A 27,421-nucleotide genomic window follows, 5' to 3' on the forward strand; every position below is an offset into this window, starting at 1 on the left:
ATGGTCGAAGGTCGAAAACGGGTTTTATTTTTGTCCATAATTTTTTTTTGTTTATGTTGTTTTTTTTTGTCTATTTTTGATTCATCATCATGATTAATTGAAAGATAGTCGAAAGAAAAATAAACTGTAGGCATTAGAGATATTTTTATAACCATCAAGAGAGATTTCTGATCCGATAATACACATTGACGGTAAATATTCAACCAAAAACAACAACAACAAAAATGAAAATGGAATTAACAAAAATCAAGCAAAATCAAAAATCAAGCAAAATCAACAAGCAAGTTCTGTGGTTGATTCGGTTCTGAAGTGTATGTCCAGGCTTTTTTTTGCAGTGATAATAATAAAGTTAAAGAACTTTATCATTATTGATTGGTTGTTGAATCGAAGAAAGAAAAAGAAACAAAAATTCATGCTGGTTATTTATACAGGATTTGTTGGGAATTTTTTGTTTTTGCTTTCAACCATCATCATAATCATATATGAAACAAGAACAGGATAAAACAGGACAATTTTCGCTTTTTTTTGTTGTTGTTGTTTTTTGCTTTCAACCATCATCATCATCAGCATTATTATTTATAGAACAAAAAAAGAAAGAAAAACAGGATAGGACAGAACAATTTTCGTTTTGTTGTCGTTGTTGTTGTTGTTGTTGTTTCCAACTGAACTAACCGATAAACCGATCAACCGAAAAACCTGCTGTTTGTTTTTTTTTCTGTCTTCTTCTAATCACATCATCATCATCATCTCAGGTTCGTATAAATAGCGATTGTTTTTTTTTTTTGGTTCTCAATGTTCAATCAATTCAATTTGATCATCGTCATTGTCATCATCGGTATCCGATATTGATCGTTTATTTAGAATTTTCATTTATTGAGAGTTTTTTGAAGAAGAAGAACAAGAACAGCGAAAGAAAATGCTTTCATTAATATTTCCAATAGAAAATTTTACATTATTTTTATTGAAATTATTTTCAATTCTTCTAATATTAAGTATAATGATTTTATTATGGATTTATCAATATCAATGGTTACCTAAATTACGATATGCATTGAAAAATACCGAAACATATGTTTCAATGAAAAAAATTTTTCCAATGATTTATAAATCAACAAATGAACAACAACAGCGACAACAATCGTTTGGTTTAAAAATTTCCGATGATATTTATAAATTACCATGTAAGTTTTTGGTTTTTGATTTGTAATTTTTTCACACAACGAAAAATCAATGATGAGATTCCACGGCCACATCCATCAATCATATTTTAAAATTTAAATTTTTCCTTCTTAAAAAATTAACATACAACAACAACGACGACGACGACGACGACGACAAAAAAAAATCAAATATTTGATCCGGGCCAAGGTCGTTATTATGGTTATCACTTTTTTCTGCTTGTTTTTGTTTGCTTTTTGCTTATTGATTCTGTTTGTTTTGATGATAATCAATGTTTTTCTGAGGATAACATTGTGAACACCCGTCGTTTATTGTGTGTGTTTCTAAGGGCCTTAAGGTATATTTAAGTTCTTAGATATATTATGGTAATCTGGTGATGTTGACATGTAATTTGTTTGTTTGTTTGTTTGTTTGTTATATAAATTTATTATCATTTTGTCCTTGGCCTTGACTTTCAAGAGAAAAGAAAAAAAAAGTTTCAAAGTAGTTAATTTTTTTTTTGTTTATCAATGAATCTATCAAAGCAGAATTTGTTATTTTGATTTCAAGGTTAAAAAATTACGACCTATATTTGTAAATTTTTGTTTTCTAATTTAACCCTTTCTTCTCTTTTTTATCATATACAAAATTAGCTGTACCTGGTCCAATTCCAATACCGATTATTGGTGATATTTTTCGAATGAGAAAATATTCCAAAAATCCATGGGCTGGTTTTGATCAATTTCGTCAAAAACATGGTAAAATTTGTCGTTTACAATTAGGAAAATTTCCAACCGTACTTATATCATCGGTTGATGCAATGCGTGAAGTTTTGATAACAAAAGGTGAACATTTTGCTGATCGTCCACATTTTAATCGTCATGCATTATATTTTGATATGAATCGACAAAATGCATTAGCACTTTGTGATTGGACCGATGTTCATAAACAACGACGTTCAATTGCACATGCTGCTGTTATACCAAGATTTGGTACAAAAACATTTCAACGTTTATCCGGTTGTTTAGATTTGGCTATTGAAAAATTATTAAAACAAATTCAACAACAACAACAACAACAACTTCCATCAAATAATAATGATAAATATGGAATGAAAATTCTACAAAAACAATCAATCATTCAATTATCATGTAGTATATTTTTTCATTTTCTTTTGGATAAAGATATGAATCCATATAAAAATAATATAGTAGAAGTGGATGAAAAATTTATTGAAATATGTGAAAAATTTGATCTAGTATTTTCCGATATAAATGAAATGTATTTGAGTGATTTTCTACCAATTTTACAATATTTTACATCAATACGAAGATATTTTAAATCATTATATCAATGTTCAACATGGATATTTAAACAAGTGGAACAAATTGTTATGGAACGTTTTGAACAGATTTGTTTGGAACATAAAATGAAGAAAAGAAATAATGAAAATAACAGTGGTAATGAAACCTCCTGCTCCTCCTCATCAGATCAAAATAATCAACAAGAAAATGATCAGTCAACATCAACGGAAATTAATTATGATGAAAGTTTTGTTGATCGTATTTTATTATTAAAACAATATAAATCATCAGCAAAATTTTTAGATTTTATTTTGGAACATTATCTGGAAAATCAACGTACAATGACATGGAATGAAATGATGTATGAAATTGGTGATTTGGTTGGTGGAAATTCTGCTGTTGGTAATCTATTGTTTCGTGTATTAGGACATTTGGCAATGAATCCTGAATCACAACAACAAATTTATGATCATGTGAAAAAATTTTCAATGGAAAAACAATCGATTAATTCAAATGGGGAAAATGGGGAAAAATTATTGATTACACTTGAAGATCAACATAGTTTACCATTGGTTATGGCAGCTATTATGGAAACATTACGTTTAACATTATCACCAATTGTACCACATTTAAGCCGTTTGGATACATCTATTCAAGGTTTGTTTGTTTAATTACAAATTTGTTCAATAAATTAAGTTTTTATTCATTTTTTTCTCAGGTCATTTCGTGCCCAAAGGAACAATGATTCTTTTCAATATTTATCATTTAAATTTATCGGAAGAATTTCATGAAAAACCATTTAAATTTGATCTGACACGTTTTATCACTGAAGATGGTTTATTATTGAAACCGGATTTTTTCTTTCCATTTTCACATGGTCGTCGTTCTTGTTTAGGTTATAAAATGGTTTATTCAATCATTACAACAACAGTTGCTAATCTATTACTTGATTATAAATTAACATCATTAACATCGATGGATAATCATGAATTAACTGAAAAAATGTTACAACCAAAAGGTAGTTTAGCATTACCATATAGACCGGGTGATTGTTATCATATTGGTCTTATTCCACGTAATTGAATCGCTATTGATTGAAATTAGCAGAAAGCCATGGAAAAGTGCCAAAAATGGAACAAATCAGATCTTCTTCTTCATGTTCTTCTTCTTATTCAATGGAAAACAATTTTCCAAACTTATTTTCATTTTCATTTTTTTTACCCGCATCGAAAATTGCGATAAATTTTATTCATTTTTTGTTCATTTCATTTTTTGTAATGTCTATTTCAACCGACATGAAAAATTCCCACCAAAAAATTTTTTTTAATTCGATTATAATCATTATATAAAAATTTTTTACAAATTTTTTTTTTTACAAAATACACATTTTGTTCGATTGTTCGAGTTTTTTTTTCGTTTATTTTATCGATTTTTCTTAATTTGAATTTTTAGTTCGGTTTTTTTTGGTTGGCTCCAGTAATTTTTCAAAGTCAAAGTTGAATGGAAATGGATCCAAATTTGAATGGTTATCTTGTTGAATCGCAAGCGGATGGTAAAATTATTGGATTTTTTTATGGAATTTATCATCAAATTAAAACATCGCCATCTGTTGATTGTTTAACTAAACGTTTGAAACAAATTCGTCTGCAGCCATTTAATCCATTTATTGAACAAGATGAATTAGCTGAATTTCGTTTATTAAATCATAAAAATCGTATTATTATACAATGTTATCCAAATCAACAACAACAACAACAACAACAACAATCGATTAATGATTTATCAATGATTTGGTTTGGTTATGATGAAGAGAAAAAACGTTTTATTACATTCAATACTAATGGAATATTAGTACTTTGTGGTCATGTTTCAATCTTATCAACAATGAATAATGATGAAACATCATCATCTTTGGAACATTATGAAGGAACATGTACTGTAAATTTATTCAATAATTTATCATTGATTGAATTTGATAATGAATACGGTAAGGATATTCGAATTCATTTATTATCATCATCATCATCGACATCATCAATGGATGGTGATCATTCAAATCAATTTGCAATCAATATGAAAATTCCATATCGTTTTCTTCAACGTTCAATTAGTCATCGACAACGGAATATGTTAAAAATTGATAATAAAAATGATAATGATAATAAGGATGATGGTGATGATCATAATGATCATAATAACAATGATAATAATGATACAATCGAATCATTAATGTCATTGGAAACATTCGATCATCTACTTTATTGAAATAAACTACTACAACTTATATTTGAATATGAGATTATATTTATAGGGGGTTCACACTAGCAGCAATGTGAATGAAATATTTCAAATGCAATATTTCACTACATTTCAGCCTTATGGACTGAAATATTGCATTTGAAATATTTCATTCACATTGCTGCTAGTGTGAACCCCCTAGTAATGAAATTTTAACGTGCAGAAATAAATACTGATAAAAATATATTGACAACGGTAACAATAAATACGGCTAATAATATCCAATTTGAATATGAATCAGCAACACGTTGATAACGATGTATGTAAACATTATGTCGGCTATTTAAAATTAATAATATTCCAATAATTATCTGTAAAAATATTGATATACTAATACAGATAAGATTTGTTGCAAAATAAAAATCCAATGATCCTGTATTGGTTCCAGTGAACATTGTTGCCCATGTTGTATCCCGGTGGTTTATGGATTGCATTGATGATGATGATGATGGCGATGATGATGATGACGATGCAATAGGTACATCACGTTCATAATGATAAAGAAGATATTTTAATTGTGAACAATTTGCCGATAACAATGCAATATCTAACATTCCTTGTGCAACATTTTTTTTGGTCGTAAAAAGACTAACATCGATTTTATTATTATTATCATTCTTTACATGTTGATCATTCGAATTTTTACCAATATTTTGTTGTTGTTGTTGTTGATGATAATCATCCATTCGTATCCAATTTGATCCAACAGAATCTTTTGGTATCATTCGTGCCCGAGGTGAACAATCTCCAACATCATCATCATCATCATCATGTTCGAAATCTGGATAATCAATATCATCAATAGATGATAGTTGTTGATTTCGATTCGAATGTTGTTGTTGTGATGAACCATCATTGATTGGATTTTGAATCGATGATTGTTGTGATCCTGTTATTACAATCGATGGTGATGATAGAATTGGTTTATGATTATTTCCAATTTCCTATTTATTATTTTATTGAAATGAAATTTATTTTTCAACAACAACAACAAAAAATTAAACATACATTATTTGTCATTGGTTTTCTTGGAATCCTTGGTGATAGTCCATTATTTTTCGATTGTCGTTGTTGTTGCTGATGTTGATGATTATGATGATGTGGATAATGACCACCACTTTGATACGATATACTTGATGCCGGTGAATTTTTTCTCATCATTATTGATGATGATTGTTGTTGTTGTTGTTGTTGTTGTTCATTTTCGGGTGGTAAAATACTGCCAGGAGATTGATCTTTTTTATTATAAACATTAAACATAATTATTGGTGAATCAGATTGATCATTATTGTTATTATTATGATCATCATCATCATTATTATGAATCGATGATGATGGTGGTGATGATGTACTCATGATGATGATGGTTATAATTCAAATGGATTATTACAAAAAAGCTTTAATAATATTTTCAGTTAATATGGTGTGAATTCAATGAATTTTAAGCATTTCTGAAATCGCTGTTGTTGTTGTATTCATTGTCGTATAATGTTAAAATGAATGGGTTCAATTACATATTTGGAACGAAATGAAAATCATGTTTTTATTTTTTCCATTTCTGTTTTGAATAAAGATGCGTAGGTGGATTAACAAAAAAACTTGTTGATGTGAATAATCAATTTATTGACAAAACAGAAAAATCCTATTCGCTTTTTTTTGGGGTCAAATTTTTTTTCTGAAATGAAATGCAAAACAAAAACCATATAAAGTAAATCTCAGATGAAATGCAAAACAAGAACAGAAAGAAAATGTAAAAACGTACCAAAAAAAAAAACAAATCACCAGATATTCCGAAAGATTATTCGTTCGAAACAAATGCTATTTCCACATAAACGAACCAACAAAAAAAAAAAAAAATGTAAATTATGTATGTCAAAAAATTTTGGTTTCAATCAACCGAAAAACATTACCAAAAATCATGTGAAAAATATAATTAAATCGATAGATAAAGTTGGTATTCTTTTTTTAAAAGAAAAGAAATAAATTCTGTATTACATATGTAACGCTCAAACTTGAATAAATTATTGAATAAAAAGAATTTCTAAATTTCTATTTCGACATTTTTCGCTCGCGAAAACAGGGCGTTTACTGCCATTATTATTTTTTTTTCTCTGGTTGTCTTCTTTTTCATTTTGATCCAATGTTTTTTTTTCGTAAAATTATTTTTCTTTCGTTTAATCAATGATTGATTCGCCCAAAAAATAAAAGAATAACAAACAAATCTTAATGATGAGCTTGCGCGAGTCTTGGCGATTCACAATTATATTCCATCATCACATTCTAATTGGATATTTGGAATTAGAATTTTCTTTCTTGCTCTAGCAAACATATCACATATATTCTATGTGTGTTGTGAACAAAATTTCATTCATTTTAATCAAGGAATAATGATAATCACATAGACCGAAACAAGTAAAAAACCATAAATAAAAATATCCATCTAATTTTGATGTGTTTGTGTTTGCCAAACGAACCTGTTTGTTTAAAAATATATTATTCAGAATTTACATATTGAGCCAACGCCCGAACATTATCATCAATCAAAAGAATATTTTTTTTTTGTTTATTAAAAACAGTAATCAAAAGAAGAAAAAAAAATCACAGAATCTTCAAGAATCGAAGAAAAAAAAATTCGAACACAAAACAAAAACTTTTTGATTTAACATTCGAATGTTTTTTTTGACATTTTGTGATTCGTTCATCACTCAATATATCGATTCGATTGTTGTTCGAACAAGCCAAACCATCTATCTATCCTATCTATCATCCATATAAAGCTTCTGAATTCTTTTGATCTGATTTTATTTTGTCTTTTTTGGATTTTCTTTTGGAAAGAAAATTCATTCTCTTTATCATCATCATCATACTCGAATCATATCCCGCTGAATTAATTCAATTTTTCTGATACATTTTTTCTCACATATAATGATATAGAAACGAAAAAAAACAAAAGCGACCATCACCTATATGTCGCATTATTTATTAATATCGATCGTTTTGGGTGTTTGTCTTTTACTATTTATCATTATTATTTTACGAAGATTAATTTGTTGACAATGTTGTTGTTGTTGTTGTTGTTGTCCAACTAAACAAAAACAGACAACAACAAACAAGCAAATCTCATCATTGTGATGGATTTAGAATCATTATTTCTGTTTGTTGTTTTTGTTTTTGTTTTCGAAGTCTATTATTCGAAAATCGATAATGAAAATGGCCAATCAATTTATTATTGTTTTTCATATTCGATTCGCCAATCATCAATAAAACTGAAGAAGATTTATTTGAATGGAATAACGGCACAATGATGATGACATCGAAATCAACATTAAGACCAATATCATTGCCATCACCATCATCATCTTTTTCACCCAAATCATTATTAACATTACAGCCATCTACATTAATAATGACAAATGGTGGTTATGGTAATATTATTCATCCATCAACATTGGTACCGAAATCAATATCACAACCTTCATTATCATTATCTAAACCGATAAAAATTGTAACAACATCTTTGAATAATAATGATGATGATGATGATCATAAGAATTTGGTCGATAATCAAAAAGCTCCAATTGTAAGTATATATTTACAAAATTCAATCAATCAATCAAACAAAAAAAACATCTGTGTAAAACAAAATTATTCATCACATTTTGTTCACTTGTCATTCAATTTCAATTTCGATTTTTATTTATGGAAAAAAACAACAATGATCAAATGATAAATTGTTTTCCATTTTCATTTTCCTCTTCCCTATTGTCATTTTTTTTCTCTTAATTTCTTTATTTATTTATACATCTTATATTGTCGTTTTCATACAAATTCACATACGAAATTCATGAAATGGGCAGTGTGCAATACTCTACATTTCAAGTATTGTTTTTTTTCTGATGTTTTTCGCTAATGATAATAATGATGATAGACACGTGTGTGTGCTATTTTTGCGAATCATAATTAGTTTTAATGAATGTTAATAACTTGTTTAGATCGTTGAAAAAGTTTTTTTTATTTATTGATTCGTTCTTTCATCTTGAGAGCTTTTTTCTTGCTTGTCGTTTTGGTTTTGTTTCGAATTCAATTTCTGTTTTTTTTTTTTTTTGTTTGAAAAACACCAGAATCAGTTTCAAACACCAAATCGAACGTTTTTAGTTTCATCATCAGAATCTGATCAATTTTTTTCAAAACTATGGTAAGATTAAATAATTTAAAAAATTGGCTACAAGATTTATTTATCACATCTTCAATGGTAATTATTATTATTATTTTGTTTTTGTTGTTTTTCTTCTTTTTCTTCAAAATAATTAATGAAACTTTTCGTTTGTCTTGTTGTTGTTGTTGTTTGCACCAATTCCTTCTCATTTCTTCCCTTTCATTTGAAATTTCTCTCTTTCAATCATACTATAATTATTTCGAAATTTCGATCATTATTAGAAAACGCGAAAAAAACATCATCATCAATAATAAATGATAACAACAACAACAACAACATCTCGATTGTTGATTATCTACGGATACTTAAAAATTATTATTTGTTGTTGTTGTTGTTCCCTTTTTTAGTTGAATTTCGATGATGATGATGATGATGATGATGATACGCAAATTACAACAAAGCAAAAATAGTTTGCACATCTGCTTCACACTGATGAGGATAATTATTATGATGATGATTTTTTCGTTTTTAAACTTTCGGTTAATGAATGGAATGTGTATAGGTCATTTTCATTGTTTCTTTTTTCCACAAAAAAAAACAACGGAACAATCGATTGTTTTTGTTGTTGTTGTTGTTGTTCGGGAAAACATTTTAAAGATTGGCCAAATTTGTTGTTTGTGAATCCCGGATTCTTTCATTTTCAGTTTGTTACATTTCGAAAAATTTATTGATTTTTTTCTTCATTAATGAAATCATATCGTCGTTTAATCGGTTGTTCGCGTCGTATTAATGACCGTTATAATTTAATTGATAAATCATCAACATTATTATCATCAACATCATCAGCATCATCAACATCAATAATAATGCCATTCGAACGTGTTCGATTTACAAGACCACCGACAGCTAATTTACGTGCAATTAGTAATCCAAATTTAAATACAAACAACAACAACCACAACAATAATTATATTCCATATGTCTCTATCATTTTTTAATTATTTTTCAAATTTGAATTAAAAATTTTACAATTTTTTAATTTTACAATTTTTTTGCAGGCTGATGAAGAAACTGTAAGCGATCTGGATCGAAATGGAAATGGAAATAATGGCGGTAACGGTGGTATTATCGATATAATCGATTTAAAACAATCATCATCATCGAATCATAATCGTACACCAATTATGGATATGAATATGTATGCTACACGTAAAACAATTGCCCAAGGTATTATGGATCTTGGTCTTATGTGTGCTAATGCTTCACAATTAAAATGTAAGAATCACCCAAAAAATTCCGAAAAGTAATGTTTTAATAATAATTATGTTCTTCATATATTAGATGTTCTAATCAATGCAAATCATCATCGATATTTTCAAGTAACCGTTTCATTAATTGTCATATCAATATTAATGCAAATCATTGTTGGCATTATGTTTATTGCATTGGGTCGTTTGAATATAAATTATGGCCATGATCGTCGTCGTGCTGATATGATGAATAATGCAAGCGTTATTGTTATATTTTTGGTCACAGTTATCAATGTTTTAATTACTGCTTTTGGTCCAAGCGAAACAATACAATCAACAATATCACCATCAACAGCTGTTTATCATCATGGATCGATTATCAATTCGGATCATCATCAATCATCACCATTAGCACTTAAACTTAACTCATGGAATAATAATATTTATCCGGATAGTCAAAACAATGATTAATTCATTTGTGTGTGTGTGTATGTGTGTGAACATTCCCATTTTTTTTTCATTTATAGAATAAGAATTTCATTCCATTCGAGTCTTAAGCAAATTTAGAAAACAAATGTTTTTATTCTTATTTTCAAAAATCATTACTTTTTTCTTTTGATAAATGATTTATACAAAATATCGAAAATTAAATTTTAAAAAAATAAAAATTCCTTTCATTTTTGTTCATTTGTTATTCATCGTCCTCATCATCGTCATTGAATACATTCATTTCATCATCGGAAATTTGATAATCACTGCATTCTTCATTATCAATATCATTATCATCATTATTATCGATGGTAAATGATTCGAATTTTTTTCGTTTTGTTTTTGACGATGATGGTTGATTATCATCATCATCGTTATCATTATCATCATCACATTCATTAGATTGTTCCGATTCTTCATCTGGTTTTGTTCGCTTTCTGTTTGCAGACATTTTTTCTTGTTTACGGCGAACATTTTCTTCTTGTTGTCGTTTTCGTGATAATTTAAGACAATTTCGTTGTTCAATTTTTTTCTTTTGTTCAACAATTTCTTCGTTTGTTTTTTGTACATATTTATGAAAAAGAACTTCACCAGACATGATACCATTTTCTACTTTGACCAATTCCATAAGTATACGTGGTCCAATTTCATATAATCTATAATTGAATGAAAATAATCATTATTATTATGATAAACTTGTTCGCTCAACAAAAAAAAATCATATTCTTACTTGATTGAACTTTTTTCATTCACTAAATTTCCACTTTTATTACCAACTTTTTGCGGTAATGTAACCTGTCCGATTTTCATTTGTTCATCATCATCTTCAAATTCAGAATCCGGATCCAAATGTTCCATAGCTTCTTCGACCGAATGAAATTGACCAAGATCAGGTATTTTTTTGCCTGTAACTAATTTTCGAACCATTTTTGTTAGACCAACTGGTCTTACTTTGATTGCATAATGACGTAATTCAATTTGATTGGTTTCTGAATCCAATGACAACAATAAACAACGATGAATTTTTGACAATTGAACAGTTTGAATATCAATCGTCGGAAACATATTTCGCCACATTGATGTTTGTAGCTGAATACTTTTATCCGCAGATTCAGATCCAAAACCATTTAACACTAAAAGTGGTGCATTATGAAATAATTTCGTGTTAATATGAGGCTTACGTTGTCCAGCCAGAACATCTTGTGCTAATGTACAATTCAAAATTTTATATGTTATAGTAGGACCACGAGGTACACGACATAAACGCATATAAGGTGCAATTGAAGATTCAGTAAAAATGATCATATAATTAACATTAAGATAACTGGAAATTGAAACAAAATCTTTGATTGTATTCTTTTTTCGAACTTTAAGTTTTGATGCTGTAAATGGTTCCATAATTTGGCGAACATTTCGAAGTAATTGTTCAAGTTTTTTGCTAATACTACCACGATGAATAACAAACGAATGTGGTGCTTTAACAAGTTCTTTAGGTTCTTCTTTTGATCCTTTGGACTATTGAATAATAACATTTAAATTATGATTAAACATTTTTGTTTAATTATTTTCAATACAAACCCTTTTCTTTCGACGACGAGCCATTTTTTACCGAAAATATCATCAAACGATTATTGATCAAAACACGATGATCGCGAGAGTATTCAAACTCACGTGGTATCCAACAGACTTGGATCCTATCCATAAAACACGTGACCACCATGTGTTGTCCAAATTGTAATTTGGATTTTTTCATACAAATCAAATATTTTCTCATTCAGATTCTTGTACTTTTGTAAATTTTGTAAAATTTTTATCCATTTTCAATGGAATCAAATGAATCTAATACAAACGATGCTGTTGTTATTGAAAATTTAAATTCGGATATTCAGAATGAAACCAAAGAATCTGAATTCAATAAAAGTTCAATTGATTCGTCGAATGATGGCCATCCGGAATCAAATTCTCAGCTATCAAAACGAAAACAAAGACGATTAAAACGTGAACAAAGATGGGCAGAAACCAGAGCTGAACGTCGACGTGAAGAGAAAAAACGTCGTCGTGAACGTCGTCAACAAAATAAACTGAATGGTACGGTTAGCAAAAAACCTCGATTACAAACAGTTTCAATGTCTAATTCTAATTGTAAAACTATAATTGTTATCGATTGTGATTATGAATCATTTATGAATGAAAATGAATTACGAAAACTTTGCAAACAATTAATGTATTGTTATGCAATTAATCGTCGAAGTTCAGCACCGGCTCAACTATGGATAACATCTATGCGTGGTAAACTATTAGAACTAATGGAACGTTTACATCATAGCTATCATAATTGGGATTGTAAAATAACGGATAAACATTGGACAGAAGTTTTATTTTCAAATAATATTGTCGATTATAAATCGAATCCAAAAATAATTTATCTAACAGGTGATGCAAAAGCTACCATACCGGATTGTCAACAAATAAAAGAATCGAATGATTATGTATTCATTATTGGCGGTTTAATTGATCATAATCGTCATAAATGTTTATGTTTAAAACGTGCTCGTGAAGAATTTCAAATGAATTATGGCCAATTACCAATTGGTGAACATATACAAATGAATCAACGAAGAATTCTATCAATACCACATGTTTATGAAATAATGTTGTTAGCTTCGAATGGAATGATCGATAATAATTTTTCTTGGACTAATATTTTTCAGAAAGTAATACCGAACAGAAAATTACAGTTATCATCATCATCATCGAATGATATAATCAATAATATTTCTAATAATGATAAAAGTGATAAAATAGAAATTTGAATAAAATTAATTAATTGTATTATGTTTTGTTTTTCTTTTTTTTGGTTATATTCTTCTTTTTTTTTGAATAAATTTGTTTATATTATCGATTTTGTCGAATAATAACGGAAAACGTATATTTTTTCTTGATTAATTTTTTTTGGTTAGAAACAATGAGATATTTTTTTCAAAAATAATCTTGCAATGAAACCAAAAAGTTTAGCAGGAGAAAATTTTACTATTGGATTTCGTAATGTAAGTTGATAATTAACGATTTTAAAACATTTTAACAAAATTGTTTGTATTTTCAAAAAAAAAAAAAAAAAATTCTTCAAAAGGATCTTCCTTACAATTGGATGGTATGGAATTCTACAATAAATTCCTTTCAAATTCAAATTGGAATCGAAAGTCAATTGATTAAAGATTTAGCAACATTTTTTAATTTTAGCTATCATTTAGCTAATTCAAAAGATTCTTCGCATGATTCGCTTTTGTCTAAAGTTGAAAAAAAAGTACGACCAATTCGATGAAATTTTGCCAAATTTTGTTTTTGTTATTTTGATTTTCATTAGGAATTCGATATTGGTCTTGGTGGATTTGCAATGACATATAAACGACAACAATCTATTGATTTTCTTTATCCATATGTATTTGGTGAATATACATTTATGATGGCTAGAAATAAAGAACAATTTGATTCTAAAAATATTATACGACCATTCGAACTAGATGTATGGCTATTATTATTCATTATATTTATTATATTAGGTATTTTTGATATAGTTTCAAGATCAATTCGTTCCAGAAAAAATCCAAAAAAATTATCAAATCTTGCATGGATTAGTTTTAATCTACTTTTTCGTCAACCATATCATCATCTTGGTTCGATAACAATTTCATCAAAAATTTTTATCATTTTATGGGCAATGTGTATTGTTATAATTATAAATTATTATTGTTGTTTTTTATTATCAACATTAACCATAAGAACATCGGAACAAATTCAAACTGTTAAACAGATGACTGATGCAATTAGTGCTGGAAAAGTATTGCCTATTGGTGAAAATTCAAGTGTTGCACAGCAGGCATTTTATTCACCAACAAAATTACAAGAATTTAAAACTATAAGAGAAAATTATCAACCATGTAAAGCAAGAAAAATGTGTATGGAATTATTAATGAAACAGATTAAAAAATCATCAACAAAAAGATCATTTTTTGGTAAAAATGGTGAAAAACAGATTGCAGTTATTGGTTCACGTCATTTAATTCGTTTTGATCAATTAATGAATGGTCCTGATTTGCTTTATATTCCACCAAGAAAACCTGAATCGTCTTATTTTACATATTTAATTGCTATACCGGTACGAAATTCATTTCCATATAAACAACATTTTAATCGAATGTAAGTATCATCCAGGTTTCGACATTTTTTAACCAATTAACTTTTGAATCAATAAATAAATAAAAAACTAGAATCGGAATACTGCAGGATGCCGGTATATTAAATCATTATCGTTCAAATATTGAAATGGATACCGATTGGAATCGTTTAGGTATCAGTATGACTAAAGTACGAAGAATTATTGTTGAAAAAGATTCATATAAAAAAGATGATAATATTATATTTGATTTTAAATTAGAACATTTTAAATATGTTTTTCAATTATATCTTTTTTTAAATTTATTAGCAATTTTTCTTTATATAATTGAAATATCATTTTATATGGACATATTTCAATGAATCAATTTTTCATTTAAAATTTCAATTTAGCACAAATTACAATTATAACAATAAAAATAAATGATTATTATAAAATCATCATTGATTTGATCGGGTTTATATTTATAATAATAATAATAATTCATACAGAATATTTTTTGTTTGCTCGTTTTTTTTCAATTACCATTAACGGTAACTGCCATTTCCTGTTGAATACCATTACAATGATTACCATCAACATTATTACCATTATTAGTTATTTTTTGGCTAGAAATTTTATTATTATCGGAAATTGATGATGATGATTCATCACGTAAACGTCTCATCATACGTAATGCTTTTCCTACACGAAATTGTACAAATAATTCCATTGGATCTTCTTTTTTTATTGATTGTCGAGCTTCCAATAACCTTTGTTGACATTCATCAAACATTTCCTGTCCCATTAATACAATACCCAATTCTAAACATGCAAATGAATATAGATGTCGATCATGTTTGATAGTTTTTTTACTACATTTTCCGTACATAAAAGAAAAAGAAAATAACAACAATTAATCAATTCAATTCAATTGAATTCAACATACTTTTTTACTATTTCCATTAGACATGTTTTAGCATCATCCAAACGATTCAATAATCTAAAACTGGCACCTTTGATTAACATGAGTAGAAAATAGCTTTCATCACCTGATTGATTGTTTTGAAGGAACAAATTTGATTAAAAAAAACAAATTCAAGTAATAAATGTCAACTTACTTAAATCGGATGAAAATTTTTTCAAATATTTATCCACATGATTAATAATGGGCAATAGATATTTTTCTTGACTATCAATAAATGTCAAATGATTCCATGTGATAAATAATTCCTGTTTTTGTTGTTTAAATTAAATTTTCAAACAAACAAAAAAAAAACATTAAAAACACTTACATATGCTGGACATGTAAGTCGACCTTCCTGTTGATATTTGATAACTTTTTCACAGGCAAATTTTTCCATTGGTAATCGACGGCCAGCATAACGTTTAACTTTTTCAGGTACTTGCCTTTAGAGATGAAAAAAACATTAATTAAGAGAAAAAAACGAAAAATCAATTTTTCAATCAAATGATCCGGAAAAGAAAAACAGATTATTTTGTTTTTGGAAAAAATTGTCCCGATTTTTTTTTCTAACTTGAAATGAATGATATTAATTTCATTTGAATTAGTGTTAAATTGCCCAATGATAAAAAAATGATTGGGAAATTAGCAAATAGAAAAAAGAAATGACCAAAAAACAAACAAAACAAAACATGAAAAACAACTTACGTCAACAGATCATGTATTTTATCTCGTTGCTGTTGGATCGTTTCATCATTTGTCGATGATTGTTGTTGTTGTTGTTGAACTTGTTTTTGTTTTCGTTTACCTTTACCATTTTGTTGCCTTTGAAATGGTTTCGGTGGCTGATCTTCTAATAATTTTGTTTCAAGATACATAATACGGAAACTTGCTTCCAAATACAACAATGTTGACTGTGACCATACACACATATTACGTAAATCATGGCTACATTGTATTGCTTTTTTCCAATCACCATCAAGGCTGTTAAAAAAAATGGATCGATTTGATTTTAATTTTCGCTAAATAATGAATAGAAATACATACGCATAACACCACATCAATTCCCAATGATATAATGTTGTTAATTGTTTAATATCTATACAATTTTTTAGCTTTACACAACCTTCAAAATCTTTAATGGCTTGTTCAAGATTATGTTCGATAAGAGATATTCTTCCCTTGAATAATGAATACCATATTGACTAAATAATAAATGAAATAAATTATATTCGAGTTTGATTGAATAGGTAAAATAGAAAATTTTAAATACAAACCAATGAATTTGTTTTCAATCCAAGTTGAATATAATTAACAGTATTAATTGTACTTGTTGAACGTACATTCCACATTTGATCTAAATAACATTCATATAATGAAACCATCATTTGTGCAACAAATGATCGTATATCATTTGCCGAACCAGCTTCTCTTAACAATGCTAAACCTTCATATTTTGAACCTTTAAATCCAACCATCGATAATATTGACATTAAACGTTCGGGTACCATTGAAAACATAAGATTATAGATACCAAGACCAAGTTTAACACCGGTATTAAATGTACTAGCTGATGTTTCACTTGACCATTCTTTTGTATCCAATATTTTTGCAAATGATCTGTTCAATTTTTTGATAGTTCGATGAATCATTCGCCGTTCAATGACGAAAATATTGGGAGAAAAAAATGATTAGCCATGATGATGATGATGATGAGGATAATGATGATGTGATGTAGAAAGAGAGAAAAAGTAAAAATAAAAGTAGAAAAAGGTCAGTGACTTTTATATTTTATTCATTCATTTTATATACAAGGTTTTTATAAACACATAAAATTGATTATTATTACGACGAATCATCAGTTTTTTTTCTAATGGCCCATTTTATAAGATTATATTTTCAACAACAAACAAACAAAAAAAATCATAAACAAAAACAAAAAACTTACTTAAACATCATATAAACAGAACGTAAACGATATGATACTTTCATTAAAACAAATATACTTTGATCAACAAAAAATTCCATCAATGTTGCAAATACAGTTTGTTCGGCACGAATCAATTCTGCATGTAATTCCTCTTTATTTACAAAAAATAAAATGAATATTAAATACTTTAAAAAAAACTAATATTTTCAATAAATAAATATATTTACCATCACTAAATTGATTATAATCATGATCGAAAAACATTTTAACAAAAAAATTATCACGTAATGTTAATGAACGTATCTCTTCACAAAGTTTTATTGTTTTTTGTGATGCTTCTTCAGCTTTTTTTACTTCCGGCTTTTCAATTGATTGATTATTGAATTAATAATTGAAAAATTAGTAACAATAACAAATAACATACCAATTCTAATGACATATAAACTTTAAAAAATAATAACATTGAATGACAATGTGAATGATAAAGTGAACAATCAGATAATTGTGATGATAATTCAACAGCATCCATATAACGATTATCAACCATTAATTCAACACATTTTTTACTTTTCATTATACTTTCATCTAATGGCATTAGATTACGAATAGGTGATTCATTTTCATTTTGTTGTTCCATTTTTGGATGTTTTTTTGATTTGATTTGAATCAATAATGATGAATGAAAAAAAATTCGCAATTTGAATTTAAAAAAGAAAAAACCGTTGATTTAAATAAGTGATGATGCGAAATAATTTTATTCAATTTTGAACTTTGAAAAGATGAATTTAATTGATAATGAATGAATCATTATCATTCAACAAAGTTAAGATTTATAAACCAAAGAAAAAAATTCGTAGAATTCTGATATGATCAAGATATGAAGGATATCACAATTGATAATGATGAACAAAAAAAATTTCTTCTTTTTTTGTGTGTGTTTGGATTTAAATAATGTAGGAAAGAAATCGATGAGTTTATCGATATCTACAGTAGAAATTATTGCAAATAGATAAATTGGTTGATTGATTGATTGATATTTTTGGAAGAAACGAGGAAACACTCGAATATATAATTTGTGATGGGTAAATTTTTCGAGGAAATTCAAAAACGAAATTTAACGGGAAGGAAATTTTTTTGTTTTTTTGATTTTTGATTAGGATTTTATTCGTTTATAGAAACAACAACAAAACAAAGATGATGATATTTATTTTGAAATTCATCAAAAATCACAAGATTTTTTTTTTTTGCTGACAGAAAATTATTTCTTTGGAAATAAATAAATTGATGTTTATAAAGTTTTTTTTGATTGTTCAATGTCGACGATAAGAACAATAATCAAGATGTTTGATTGTTTTCAACACACACACAAAAAATACAAGGAAAATGAACACACACACAGTGGTTATAACAACAAAAGGAAAACTAATTCACCTGAATGGATTCAATGTGTTTCTTTTTTGGTCGAAACACTTAGAAGGAATGAGGCTTTTTTTCACTGGACAATTGGTCAGGATATTGGTGATGTTGCTAGGCTTTTCTTCTTCACATTCGATATCTTCTATATAGATGAATATTTGGTTTGAATTGATAAGAAAAAAACGTAAACAAATTGATGTTTATTACTGTATGGATTGATTAATATCGTGGTTCACATGCTCACTTGTTGATTGATCAACATTAAGATGGAAAAATCAATAACATAAAAATTGAATTGTGAAATGAAAAGATTGAAAAAAATGTTGAGCAAATGAAAAACAAGAAAAAAATTAATAACAACAACAACAAAATTGTCTGTGTTTCTGGAACAAACAAACAAACAAATCTGGATCGAAGGGAAAGAGAAAAATAATAACTTTTCTTTTTCAATAACGGAAAAAGAGAAAATCGAAAAACACTTTTAATGTTTTGTTGTTGTTGTTGTTGTGAATCTTATCGATCCAAATCCTGAATCACACAAGTTGTATTTCTTCTTGTTGTCATTTTTTTCTCTTCAAATTTCCAAAAAAGAAAACTTGTTGTTACCATCATTATATTGATGATGTTAATGATGATGATCAAATACTAAATGAAGAAAATGAAAATCTTTCCGTTTTTGCCATCCCTTTTTTTTGCTGACTTACTGGACCACTTGATTATATCAAACGATATACAATCATCATCATTTATTAGCATCGTCATCATTATCATCAACATCATGTTTGTAGAGGAGAAAAGAAAAACTTGAAACCAATGAACTTTTCCTAGATTTTTATTAACGAAAAACAAAACAAAAAAACACTTGGATCAGGATTTGATTAGCCTCGTTAACATTCGAATGTTTTTGCCCAGTTCATAGACGATGTTACAAAAACAAAAACGCACTTACATTTTTTTTTTTGCTTGATAATGATGATGATGATGATAAAGTTGAATTTGTTAAATAAAAAAAAAAAAATAGAAAGTTTTGGATTAACGGTTTGTTGTTGTTGATGTCCGTTCAAGAACATCATCATTATCAATCATCAGTAATCGATATGATCAATAAACAACAGTAGAAATTGTACGGAAATAGAAAATTTCCGTAAATATTTTTTTTTGTTTTTGTTTTTCGAAAAAGAAAGTTTACAGCAAAAAAAAAGTAGCAAATAAATGTAACATTTGTTTCAAGTGGAATTTGTTTATGTTTTTTTTTTGTTTACAAAATAAACAATGATAATGATGATACAAATTATTTCATTTCTTTAAAAAAGAAGAAAATTCTAGAAATATTAAGAAATTATCATTACAATGCCATTCATTCATTATTCGGATACATCAATGATGACTTTGACACTATTTTTTGTTTTCCTCTGTTCTGTTTTTGATAAAATCACGATAATAACAAAAATTCAATGACTCCTTGTTCTTCATCATTTTTCTTCTAATTATTCATAATTTTTTTTTTTACTTTTTACATTTCAATAACATACACATCACATTAGCCAATCGATTTATGAAACAAGATTTTCTTCTTCTCAATTATTCCGGCTGCGATATATCATTTGTTCGAAATATCGAATGTTTTGGAACGAAAAAAAAATTTTGTAGCGCCATCTTTTTTGGCTCAATCCAACTAATTCACTAATGCACTTGAAACATCCGAAAAAATCAATATTGATAAAAATTATCTTCCGAAAAATCGTTTTTCTTATTCGCTAATGATAAAATGATTCAAAATCAATTGATTACAATTTCTCCAGATTCAGAACATCAAATCAATGATGATGATTTATTCAAATTTTTCTTTATTTATCATCAATTTCCCTCGTAAAAAAATGAATCCAATCGATATGCTCAATCAATCAATCAATGAATCAATCGATACCATTTTGGAAAACAAAAACTTATTTGTTCTATATTTTCGATGATAATGATGATTGGTTTATTGATTAAACATGAATATTTCAAAAAAAAACCTAAAAACATCAATCGAAATCAAGAAACAAGAAAAACAAAATCAATTACAAGATATTGGTGGTGATGAGGCCATTTTCTGTTTTGAAAAAACAGTTTTTGTTGTTGTTGTTGTTGTTTTCTGCAACTTTTCACTCTGGTTTTTCTACTTGGCTGATTTACATCCTTGCAAAATGTTCATTATCGACTAGATTTCCGGATAATTTACATTGATTTTTATTATTTATTATTATTTTGTTATCTGACGTGACAAAGCCTGAGGTCAATGTTTTGGCCATTGTTTTATTCATCCAATCGACTTTTATTGAATTACAGCAACAATAATCACAATGATGATTAAATTGATTGAAATTTTTAATTTATCATATCTGCTATCGTCGTTGTTTATTTTGGCTATTTCATCATCATCAGTTTCGGCAAAAATTCTTGTCGGTGTTACTATCAAGGTGAGTGAATTGATTTTCCTAAATTTTGATTAATTTTGTTCTTTTTTTTTGGTTTATCATCAAATCAGTCAGAACCATTTATCAATGTTGAAAATAATAAATTTACCGGTTTCTGTGTTGATCTTATGAATTTGATTGAAGATTTTACTGGTCTTAATTATAGTTTATATTTAGTACAAGATGGTACATATGGTTTTGGTAATGAACGTACTGGACAAGTATCCGGACTTATTGGTGATGTTTATTACAAAGTATGTTTGCTTTTTGTTCTCGGTTAACCAATAACCCAATGTTATTAACTTTTTTCACCAGAAAGCTGATTTTGCTATTGCTGATATGACCGTAACCGAACAACGAAAACAATATGTAAATTTTACTGAACCATTTTTACGTTTTAGTTTTTCAGCATTAGCAAGAAAATCATTAGTAAAAAATTTACAAACAATGGATGATTTAGCTATAAAATCTGATCTGGCTATTGGTACATTTATGAATGGTAAAACAATGATTAATATGCAATTAGTACGTGATAAAATACGTAATGTATTATGGTTATATGATCAATTAATGAAAAATAAAACAAATCTTGTAACGCGATTGGATGAAGCATTATATAAAATTTATCATGAACGTTATGCATTCATACAGGAAGAACCTAAAAATCTATATCTTGCATCAAAAGATTGTTCATTAAAAATGTTACAAGATCAAAATCTTTACGTGCCGGGTGAATATGCAATTGCATTTCGTCATGATTCAGAATATTTACAAACATTTAATAATGCAATTAAATTTATTAAATATAAAGGTTATTTAAAACGATTGATACGTAAACATTTTTATAATCCAAAATGTATGAATGGTGGTAAATCAATCAATCATCAACAACAACAGCAGCATTATTATTTTGTTCATTTAATCATTTCAATCTGTTTTACATTGTATTGGACAACAATACGATAAGAAAAATTCCTTAAAAAAAATAAAATGATTTTCTCTTTCCTGAAACATGATCTTTGATCTATTGATGTTTATGTAAACAAAAAAAAAAATATTGATGTTTTTCTGTTGTTTTTCTGTTGTTTTTCTGCTTGTTTCATAAGAATTTGCAATACCAGTCTAATAAGGATGGATGTAATCATCGTTTATTTTTGGAGAGAAAAATATCCACTTGTTGATTGCTTTTCTTCTGGTTATTGAATTGCTTTGATTGTATTATGATCCACACACACAAGTAAACAATCTACTTTTGATCAATAAATTTGTGGCATAAGAGGTGATTTATGGAAGAGAAAAATAGATTTCTTTCTGATTCTAGAATCTAGATAGATAGTGTAACTTTGTTTAATTAGTTAATTAGTTGTTGTGAGGGACCGTTTGGCTAATTAATTGATTGATTAGTGATTTTCGATAATTTTTTTTTTGGTCTGCGAAATTATCAACTAAGATGTTATCATCATCAACAACATCAAGGTTAATTTTTTTTTTTTAAAAAAAGATCCTTTATAATTGAATATAACACGAATTACCTGTGATGATATTTCTAGAAACAAATTAAAAAAAAAATCAATTTTTTTTTGTTGAGTACATTTATTTGGTTGGTTTTGATAACAATATTGATTTGTTAATGGATTTAGACAAAAAAAAGTGTATAAAAGTTTGATTAAAAATCCGGTATCTCCATCTTAGTCTCTCGATATTGATTGAACATTAAATTATCATTATCAAAACAACGAGTGAAATTCTGAAAAAACAACAATGAAATTTTTAATCTATTCATTGGCTGTCGTTGCTTCAGCATGTCTTGTTTTCGGTATGAATTTTCAAGAATTGTTTGTTTGATTATTTATTGGTTAATTTTTGCTTGTTTGTTTTATAGGTTTTGAAATCGAAAGCGGACAATATGAAATTGCTGATGCATTGGTTAAACATGCTGATATGTTAAAACAACAAACCGAAAATCATATTATCAAATATTTAAATCATTCAGAAGATTATACTACATTAATGCGTTTAGCACATGATATACATCGTGTTGAAGCTGTTTCTGAATATGTTCATAATATGTCACAAATGGAAAATATGACCGAACATCAATTACGTAATTTTCATTTATTAGAATTGGAATTATTGGCATTGGAAAATCGTGTTGAAGAAGAAATTTATCATTTAGAACATAATCATCATCATCATCCACATGCCGATTTCGATATCGAAAGCGAAAGTGGACGATATGAAATTGTTGATGCATTGGTTAAACATGCCGATATGTTAAAACAACAATCCGATAATGATGTTCAAAAATATCGAAATAATTCTGAAGATCATTCCAGTATCGTACATTTAGAGCATGATATGCATCGTGTTGAAGCTCTTTCAAAATTGGTTCATAATATGTCACAAATGGAAAATATGACCGAACATCAATTACGTCATTTTCATTTATTGCAAGTAGAATTATTAGCATTAGAAAATCGAGTTGAAGAAGAAATGTATCATTTGGAACATCATCATCGCCATCATCATCATCCACATGCTGATTTAGATATCGAAAACGAAAGTGAACGATATGAAATTGCTGATGCATTGGTCAAACATGCTGATTCATTGCAAGAACTTGCCAATAAAGATATTGAAAAATATAAAAATAATTCCGATGATCATTCAAGTATTGTACGTTTAGAACATGATATGCATCGTGTTGAATTTCTTTCAAAATTAGTACATAATATGTCACAAATGGAAAATATGACCGAACATCAATTACGTCGTTTTCATTTATTAGAAATGGAATTATTAGCATTAGAAAATCGTGTTGAAGAAGATATGTACCATTTGGAACATCATCACCATCACCATCATCATCATCATTCACATGAAGACCAAATCATCGCTGATGTCGAAAGTGGACGATATGAAATTGCTGATGCATTGGTCAAACATTCAGATACGTTAAAAGAACGTACCGAAAATGATGTACGAAAATATTTGAATAATTCGGAAGATTATTCTATTCTTATACATTTAGAACATGATATTCATCGTGTTGAATCTGTTTCTCAAATAGTTCATAATATGTCACAAATGGAAAATATGACCGAACATCAATTACGTAATTTTCATTTATTAGAATTGGAATTATTGGCATTAGAAAATCGTGTTGAAGAAGAAATTTATCATTTGGAACATCATCATCATCAACGTCAAATCATTGCTGGTGATTATGATAAAGATGCTTTATTGAAAAAAGCACAACAACTTATTAGCGAAGCTGAAGATGCTGTTAAAAAATATGGACAAGGTAAACATATCGATGTACAAGTTATCAACAATGAAGTTGTTATATTGAAAAATTTAGTTAAAAAAATCAATGAAGCAACTAATCCACAAGCATTAACCATGTTGGAAGCAAATCTAGCTGAACATGAAGAAATTATTCGTAAATGGCTTGATGATATTGAACCAAAAACCACACAATCGCCAACCACCAAACATGCTTGAATTTGATTTTGATTTTGATTAAAAAATATTCAATTCAATTCAATTCTTGATTAAAATTCTTATCAATTTAATTTCCTTAAATTTTTTTTGCTTGATATTTTGTCCAAAAAAACATTCTTAAAATCAAATAAAATCTTTCCAAAAATCAAAGAAAAAAACAGGTGTTATACGTTTTCTGATCTATCAACTAAGATGTTATCATTGTCAACAACAAGGTTAACTTGCAAAAAAAACGAAAATCCGTTAAAAAATGTATATAAAAGTTTGATTGAAAATAGGTTTTAATCACTCGATATTGATTGACAAATTATCATTACAAACAAACAAAACAAAAATTCTGAAAAACAACAATGAAACTTTTAATCCATTCAATGGCAATCGTTGCTTCAGCATGTCTTGTTTTCGGTAATCATTTTTTCAAAATTATTTGCTTGCTTTATTTATCAACTTTTGTTTTAGGTTTTCGAAATCGAAAGCGGACAATATGAAATTGCTGATGCATTGATTAAACATTCTGATACGTTAAAAAACTGTACCGAAAACTATATACTAAAATATCTAAATCATTCTGAAGAAGATTCCAATGTAAAACATTTAAAAATTGATATACATCTTGTTGATGTTGTTTCAAATGAACTTTATGACATGTTATTTCATATGAAAAATGAAAATATAACCGAACATCAATTAAGCCATTTTCTTTTATTAAAATTAGAATTATTGGTTTATGGAAATCGAGTTGAAAAGGAAATTTATCATTTAGAACATTCAAATGAAAATATTACTAATAATAATAATGATTTTGATATTGAAATCAAAAATGAACGATATGAAATAGCTGATTTATTGCTTAAACATGCTGATATGTTGAAAGAAATTGCTGAAAATGATATACAAAAATATCAAAATAATTCTGAAGATCATTCATCAATCATATATTTGAAACATGATATACAACGTATGGAAAAATATTATGATTATGTACATAATAATTCTCGAATGGAAAACATTGATGAAAATGAATTACATCATTTTCATTATATGGAAAAGGAATTATTAACATTGGAAAATCGAATTGAAAAAGAAATTTTTCATTTGGAATATCATCATCATCATCGACAACATGAAATCATCGCTGGTGATAAAGATGCTTTATCAATTTAATTTCCTTAATTTTTGTTTCTTGATAATCAAAATAATTAAAAGAAACAACAATTGAAAAACAATGAAAACCTTGAGATTAATTTTGATTTTAGATGATTATCATTATTACCACTTGTTGATCCTAATTTCAAATCAAGTTGATTTTTTTGTTTTGTTTTAATTAATTTTATCTAAATTGTAATCTCATTGAGTATATGAGTAACAATAACACTTGAATTTGATTTTCACTTAGCAAAAACAACAACAACAACACTTCAATGTTGTAATGTTTTGTACCCAATGTACCAATTGTACCGATCAATCAATCAATCAATCAATCGATCGATCAAATTAGTCATTGATAATGGATCCAAAAGGAATATAATATAAACACAATGTCCCTAGCCATTGGATCATCATTTTCGTTTGATTTATTATTGAAAAAATTTATTGAAAATCCGACAAAACAAAACTCGAAACAAAAATGAAGCTCATCTCTATCTTGTTGATTGGAACTTTATTCACCGTTGCAATCGGTAATATATGTTTGTTATTTTGAATATTTTTATTTTAATTTAACACTTTTGCAATCATTTTCCTAAAACAGCGGCCAACATTCCCGAACCTGAAAATGGTATTAGCAAAGATGAATTAATCCATCATGTTGAAAATCTAATCCACGAATCACAGAATCAATTGTCCAAACATAAACATACTGAACAAAATCATAAAACTGTTGAAGAAATTTATGAATGTATTGATCATCTTGAAGTAATTCATCGCCGATTGGAACGTGGATTGAATGAAACAACATTGAAAATTGAAGAAAATATGGTTAATAATTATGATCGACGATTACATGAATTATTTAAAAAATTATAAATGAAAAAGATTATTATCAAATTATCGAGAGATTTTCAATTATAAAATGAGATTATTATTTTTTTTTTTGTTGAAAAATAAAATTTTTATGATTTTTTTCCCCATTGAAAATATTATTATTAATATCCATTATTATTATTGATTATTATCATTGATCACTTGATTGTCTCAGGGATTTTAAATCGATAGAATCGATAAAAATTAATTAATTAATTAATTAATTAACTGGTTTAAACCGATTTGATGGTTACCTGATATCATCAACTAATCAACCATTAGGTTGTTGTATTGTCTTTTTTTTCTTATAAAAGATAG

At 27.4% G+C, this 27,421-nt stretch overlaps 12 protein-coding genes across 14 annotated transcripts; 9 read left to right on the forward strand and 3 right to left on the reverse strand.

Annotated features, from left to right (window-relative positions):
• Window positions 1–808: 808 nt before the first annotated feature.
• On the forward strand, window positions 809–3,836 carry LOC113798178 (cytochrome P450 307a1-like). Its single transcript, XM_075819821.1, has 3 exons — window positions 809–1,181; window positions 1,812–3,119; window positions 3,181–3,836. The coding sequence occupies exons 1-3, from the start codon at window positions 917–919 to the stop codon at window positions 3,543–3,545; spliced, it is 1,938 nt and encodes a 645-aa protein (XP_075675936.1). The 5' UTR covers window positions 809–916; the 3' UTR covers window positions 3,546–3,836.
• Window positions 3,837–3,853: 17 nt separating this feature from the next.
• On the forward strand, window positions 3,854–5,031 carry LOC142644956 (uncharacterized). The gene has a single exon (XM_075819827.1). The coding sequence runs from the start codon at window positions 3,963–3,965 to the stop codon at window positions 4,725–4,727; it is 765 nt and encodes a 254-aa protein (XP_075675942.1). The 5' UTR covers window positions 3,854–3,962; the 3' UTR covers window positions 4,728–5,031.
• On the reverse strand, window positions 4,875–6,387 carry LOC142644954 (uncharacterized). The gene is made up of 2 exons (XM_075819822.1): window positions 5,769–6,387; window positions 4,875–5,704 (listed from the first exon to the last, which is right to left on the reverse strand). Exons 1-2 carry the CDS (start codon window positions 6,114–6,116, stop codon window positions 4,913–4,915), a joined length of 1,140 nt encoding a protein of 379 aa, XP_075675937.1. The 5' UTR covers window positions 6,117–6,387; the 3' UTR covers window positions 4,875–4,912.
• Window positions 6,388–7,332: 945 nt separating this feature from the next.
• Window positions 7,333–10,748, forward strand: LOC142644955 (ninjurin-2-like). 3 transcript variants are annotated; one of them, XM_075819824.1, is made up of 3 exons: window positions 7,333–8,340; window positions 9,975–10,191; window positions 10,258–10,748. In XM_075819824.1, the coding sequence occupies exons 1-3, from the start codon at window positions 8,062–8,064 to the stop codon at window positions 10,635–10,637; spliced, it is 876 nt and encodes a 291-aa protein (XP_075675939.1). In that variant the 5' UTR covers window positions 7,333–8,061; the 3' UTR covers window positions 10,638–10,748. The 3 variants fall into 3 exon arrangements, with proteins under 3 accessions (XP_075675939.1, XP_075675941.1, XP_075675940.1); XM_075819826.1 differs by lacking the exon at window positions 7,333–8,340 and adding an exon at window positions 8,864–9,012 and having other exon boundaries at window positions 10,258–10,650; XM_075819825.1 differs by lacking the exon at window positions 7,333–8,340 and adding an exon at window positions 9,308–9,896 and having other exon boundaries at window positions 10,258–10,650.
• Window positions 10,729–12,378, reverse strand: ppan (Brix domain-containing protein peter pan). Its single transcript, XM_027348687.2, has 3 exons — window positions 12,234–12,378; window positions 11,386–12,170; window positions 10,729–11,311 (listed from the first exon to the last, which is right to left on the reverse strand). Exons 1-3 carry the CDS (start codon window positions 12,255–12,257, stop codon window positions 10,858–10,860), a joined length of 1,263 nt encoding a protein of 420 aa, XP_027204488.2. The 5' UTR covers window positions 12,258–12,378; the 3' UTR covers window positions 10,729–10,857.
• A 100-nt stretch (window positions 12,379–12,478) lies between these two features.
• On the forward strand, window positions 12,479–13,468 carry LOC113798187 (uncharacterized). The gene has a single exon (XM_027348680.2). The coding sequence runs from the start codon at window positions 12,479–12,481 to the stop codon at window positions 13,466–13,468; it is 990 nt and encodes a 329-aa protein (XP_027204481.2).
• Window positions 13,469–13,797: 329 nt separating this feature from the next.
• On the forward strand, window positions 13,798–15,209 carry LOC142644895 (uncharacterized). Its single transcript, XM_075819542.1, has 3 exons — window positions 13,798–13,959; window positions 14,020–14,852; window positions 14,924–15,209. The coding sequence occupies exons 1-3, from the start codon at window positions 13,804–13,806 to the stop codon at window positions 15,189–15,191; spliced, it is 1,257 nt and encodes a 418-aa protein (XP_075675657.1). The 5' UTR covers window positions 13,798–13,803; the 3' UTR covers window positions 15,192–15,209.
• LOC113798186 (tetratricopeptide repeat protein 39B-like) lies at window positions 15,095–18,580 on the reverse strand. Its single transcript, XM_027348679.2, has 10 exons — window positions 18,127–18,580; window positions 17,930–18,062; window positions 17,721–17,853; window positions 17,050–17,392; window positions 16,820–16,977; window positions 16,481–16,756; window positions 16,104–16,218; window positions 15,930–16,041; window positions 15,758–15,860; window positions 15,095–15,683 (listed from the first exon to the last, which is right to left on the reverse strand). Exons 1-10 carry the CDS (start codon window positions 18,337–18,339, stop codon window positions 15,347–15,349), a joined length of 1,923 nt encoding a protein of 640 aa, XP_027204480.2. The 5' UTR covers window positions 18,340–18,580; the 3' UTR covers window positions 15,095–15,346.
• A 2,222-nt stretch (window positions 18,581–20,802) lies between these two features.
• On the forward strand, window positions 20,803–22,588 carry LOC113798179 (uncharacterized). Its single transcript, XM_027348673.2, has 3 exons — window positions 20,803–21,580; window positions 21,649–21,831; window positions 21,893–22,588. The coding sequence occupies exons 1-3, from the start codon at window positions 21,464–21,466 to the stop codon at window positions 22,541–22,543; spliced, it is 951 nt and encodes a 316-aa protein (XP_027204474.1). The 5' UTR covers window positions 20,803–21,463; the 3' UTR covers window positions 22,544–22,588.
• A 647-nt stretch (window positions 22,589–23,235) lies between these two features.
• Window positions 23,236–25,152, forward strand: LOC113798188 (uncharacterized). Its single transcript, XM_075819540.1, has 2 exons — window positions 23,236–23,393; window positions 23,460–25,152. Exons 1-2 carry the CDS (start codon window positions 23,339–23,341, stop codon window positions 25,079–25,081), a joined length of 1,677 nt encoding a protein of 558 aa, XP_075675655.1. The 5' UTR covers window positions 23,236–23,338; the 3' UTR covers window positions 25,082–25,152.
• A 194-nt stretch (window positions 25,153–25,346) lies between these two features.
• LOC113798192 (uncharacterized) lies at window positions 25,347–26,307 on the forward strand. Its single transcript, XM_075819409.1, has 2 exons — window positions 25,347–25,487; window positions 25,543–26,307. The coding sequence occupies exons 1-2, from the start codon at window positions 25,432–25,434 to the stop codon at window positions 26,243–26,245; spliced, it is 759 nt and encodes a 252-aa protein (XP_075675524.1). The 5' UTR covers window positions 25,347–25,431; the 3' UTR covers window positions 26,246–26,307.
• Window positions 26,308–26,602: 295 nt separating this feature from the next.
• Window positions 26,603–27,204, forward strand: LOC113790887 (uncharacterized). Its single transcript, XM_027340589.2, has 2 exons — window positions 26,603–26,760; window positions 26,832–27,204. The coding sequence occupies exons 1-2, from the start codon at window positions 26,709–26,711 to the stop codon at window positions 27,104–27,106; spliced, it is 327 nt and encodes a 108-aa protein (XP_027196390.2). The 5' UTR covers window positions 26,603–26,708; the 3' UTR covers window positions 27,107–27,204.
• The last annotated feature ends 217 nt before the right edge of the window (window positions 27,205–27,421 follow it).

The sequence above is a fragment of the Dermatophagoides pteronyssinus genome, unplaced genomic scaffold (assembly GCF_027571235.1).
Source record: "Dermatophagoides pteronyssinus isolate colony J.1.1.1.1 unplaced genomic scaffold, Derpt_VIB-CSIC_2022.12 sq0004, whole genome shotgun sequence".
Taxonomy (NCBI): Eukaryota; Metazoa; Arthropoda; class Arachnida; order Sarcoptiformes; family Pyroglyphidae; genus Dermatophagoides; species Dermatophagoides pteronyssinus.

Excerpts from the sequence above, each read along its gene's own strand:
- LOC142644955 (XM_075819824.1), top strand. The coding sequence starts at position 8,062 with ATGATGATGACATCGAAATCAACATTAAGACCAATATCATTGCCATCA. Across the intron at positions 8,341-9,974 it reads ATAATCAAAAAGCTCCAATT|GCTGATGAAGAAACTGTAAG; the intron begins GTAAGTATATAT and ends ATTTTTTTGCAG. Across the intron at positions 10,192-10,257 it reads TAATGCTTCACAATTAAAAT|ATGTTCTAATCAATGCAAAT; the intron begins GTAAGAATCACC and ends TTCATATATTAG.
- LOC113790887 (XM_027340589.2), top strand. The coding sequence starts at position 26,709 with ATGAAGCTCATCTCTATCTTGTTGATTGGAACTTTATTCACCGTTGCA. Across the intron at positions 26,761-26,831 it reads TTTATTCACCGTTGCAATCG|CGGCCAACATTCCCGAACCT; the intron begins GTAATATATGTT and ends TTCCTAAAACAG.
- LOC142644895 (XM_075819542.1), top strand. The coding sequence starts at position 13,804 with ATGGTATGGAATTCTACAATAAATTCCTTTCAAATTCAAATTGGAATC. Across the intron at positions 13,960-14,019 it reads TGTCTAAAGTTGAAAAAAAA|GAATTCGATATTGGTCTTGG; the intron begins GTACGACCAATT and ends GATTTTCATTAG. Across the intron at positions 14,853-14,923 it reads AAACAACATTTTAATCGAAT|AATCGGAATACTGCAGGATG; the intron begins GTAAGTATCATC and ends ATAAAAAACTAG.
- LOC113798186 (XM_027348679.2), bottom strand. The coding sequence starts at position 18,339 with ATGGAACAACAAAATGAAAATGAATCACCTATTCGTAATCTAATGCCA. Across the intron at positions 16,042-16,103 it reads GACTTACATGTCCAGCATAT|GAATTATTTATCACATGGAA; the intron begins GTAAGTGTTTTT and ends CAACAAAAACAG. Across the intron at positions 15,684-15,757 it reads CTAATGGAAATAGTAAAAAA|TAAAAAAACTATCAAACATG; the intron begins GTATGTTGAATT and ends CGGAAAATGTAG.
- LOC113798187 (XM_027348680.2), top strand. The coding sequence starts at position 12,479 with ATGGAATCAAATGAATCTAATACAAACGATGCTGTTGTTATTGAAAAT.
- LOC113798179 (XM_027348673.2), top strand. The coding sequence starts at position 21,464 with ATGATGATTAAATTGATTGAAATTTTTAATTTATCATATCTGCTATCG. Across the intron at positions 21,581-21,648 it reads TTGTCGGTGTTACTATCAAG|TCAGAACCATTTATCAATGT; the intron begins GTGAGTGAATTG and ends TCATCAAATCAG. Across the intron at positions 21,832-21,892 it reads TTGGTGATGTTTATTACAAA|AAAGCTGATTTTGCTATTGC; the intron begins GTATGTTTGCTT and ends TTTTTTCACCAG.
- LOC142644954 (XM_075819822.1), bottom strand. The coding sequence starts at position 6,116 with ATGAGTACATCATCACCACCATCATCATCGATTCATAATAATGATGAT. Across the intron at positions 5,705-5,768 it reads GAAAACCAATGACAAATAAT|GAAATTGGAAATAATCATAA; the intron begins GTATGTTTAATT and ends AATAATAAATAG.
- LOC113798192 (XM_075819409.1), top strand. The coding sequence starts at position 25,432 with ATGAAACTTTTAATCCATTCAATGGCAATCGTTGCTTCAGCATGTCTT. Across the intron at positions 25,488-25,542 it reads TCAGCATGTCTTGTTTTCGG|TTTCGAAATCGAAAGCGGAC; the intron begins TAATCATTTTTT and ends TTTGTTTTAGGT.
- ppan (XM_027348687.2), bottom strand. The coding sequence starts at position 12,257 with ATGGCTCGTCGTCGAAAGAAAAGG. Across the intron at positions 12,171-12,233 it reads CTCGTCGTCGAAAGAAAAGG|TCCAAAGGATCAAAAGAAGA; the intron begins GTTTGTATTGAA and ends ATTATTCAATAG. Across the intron at positions 11,312-11,385 it reads AATGAAAAAAGTTCAATCAA|ATTATATGAAATTGGACCAC; the intron begins GTAAGAATATGA and ends ATTCAATTATAG.
- LOC113798178 (XM_075819821.1), top strand. The coding sequence starts at position 917 with ATGCTTTCATTAATATTTCCAATAGAAAATTTTACATTATTTTTATTG. Across the intron at positions 1,182-1,811 it reads TGATATTTATAAATTACCAT|CTGTACCTGGTCCAATTCCA; the intron begins GTAAGTTTTTGG and ends ATACAAAATTAG. Across the intron at positions 3,120-3,180 it reads TTTGGATACATCTATTCAAG|GTCATTTCGTGCCCAAAGGA; the intron begins GTTTGTTTGTTT and ends TTTTTTTCTCAG.
- LOC142644956 (XM_075819827.1), top strand. The coding sequence starts at position 3,963 with ATGGAAATGGATCCAAATTTGAATGGTTATCTTGTTGAATCGCAAGCG.
- LOC113798188 (XM_075819540.1), top strand. The coding sequence starts at position 23,339 with ATGAAATTTTTAATCTATTCATTGGCTGTCGTTGCTTCAGCATGTCTT. Across the intron at positions 23,394-23,459 it reads TTCAGCATGTCTTGTTTTCG|GTTTTGAAATCGAAAGCGGA; the intron begins GTATGAATTTTC and ends TTTGTTTTATAG.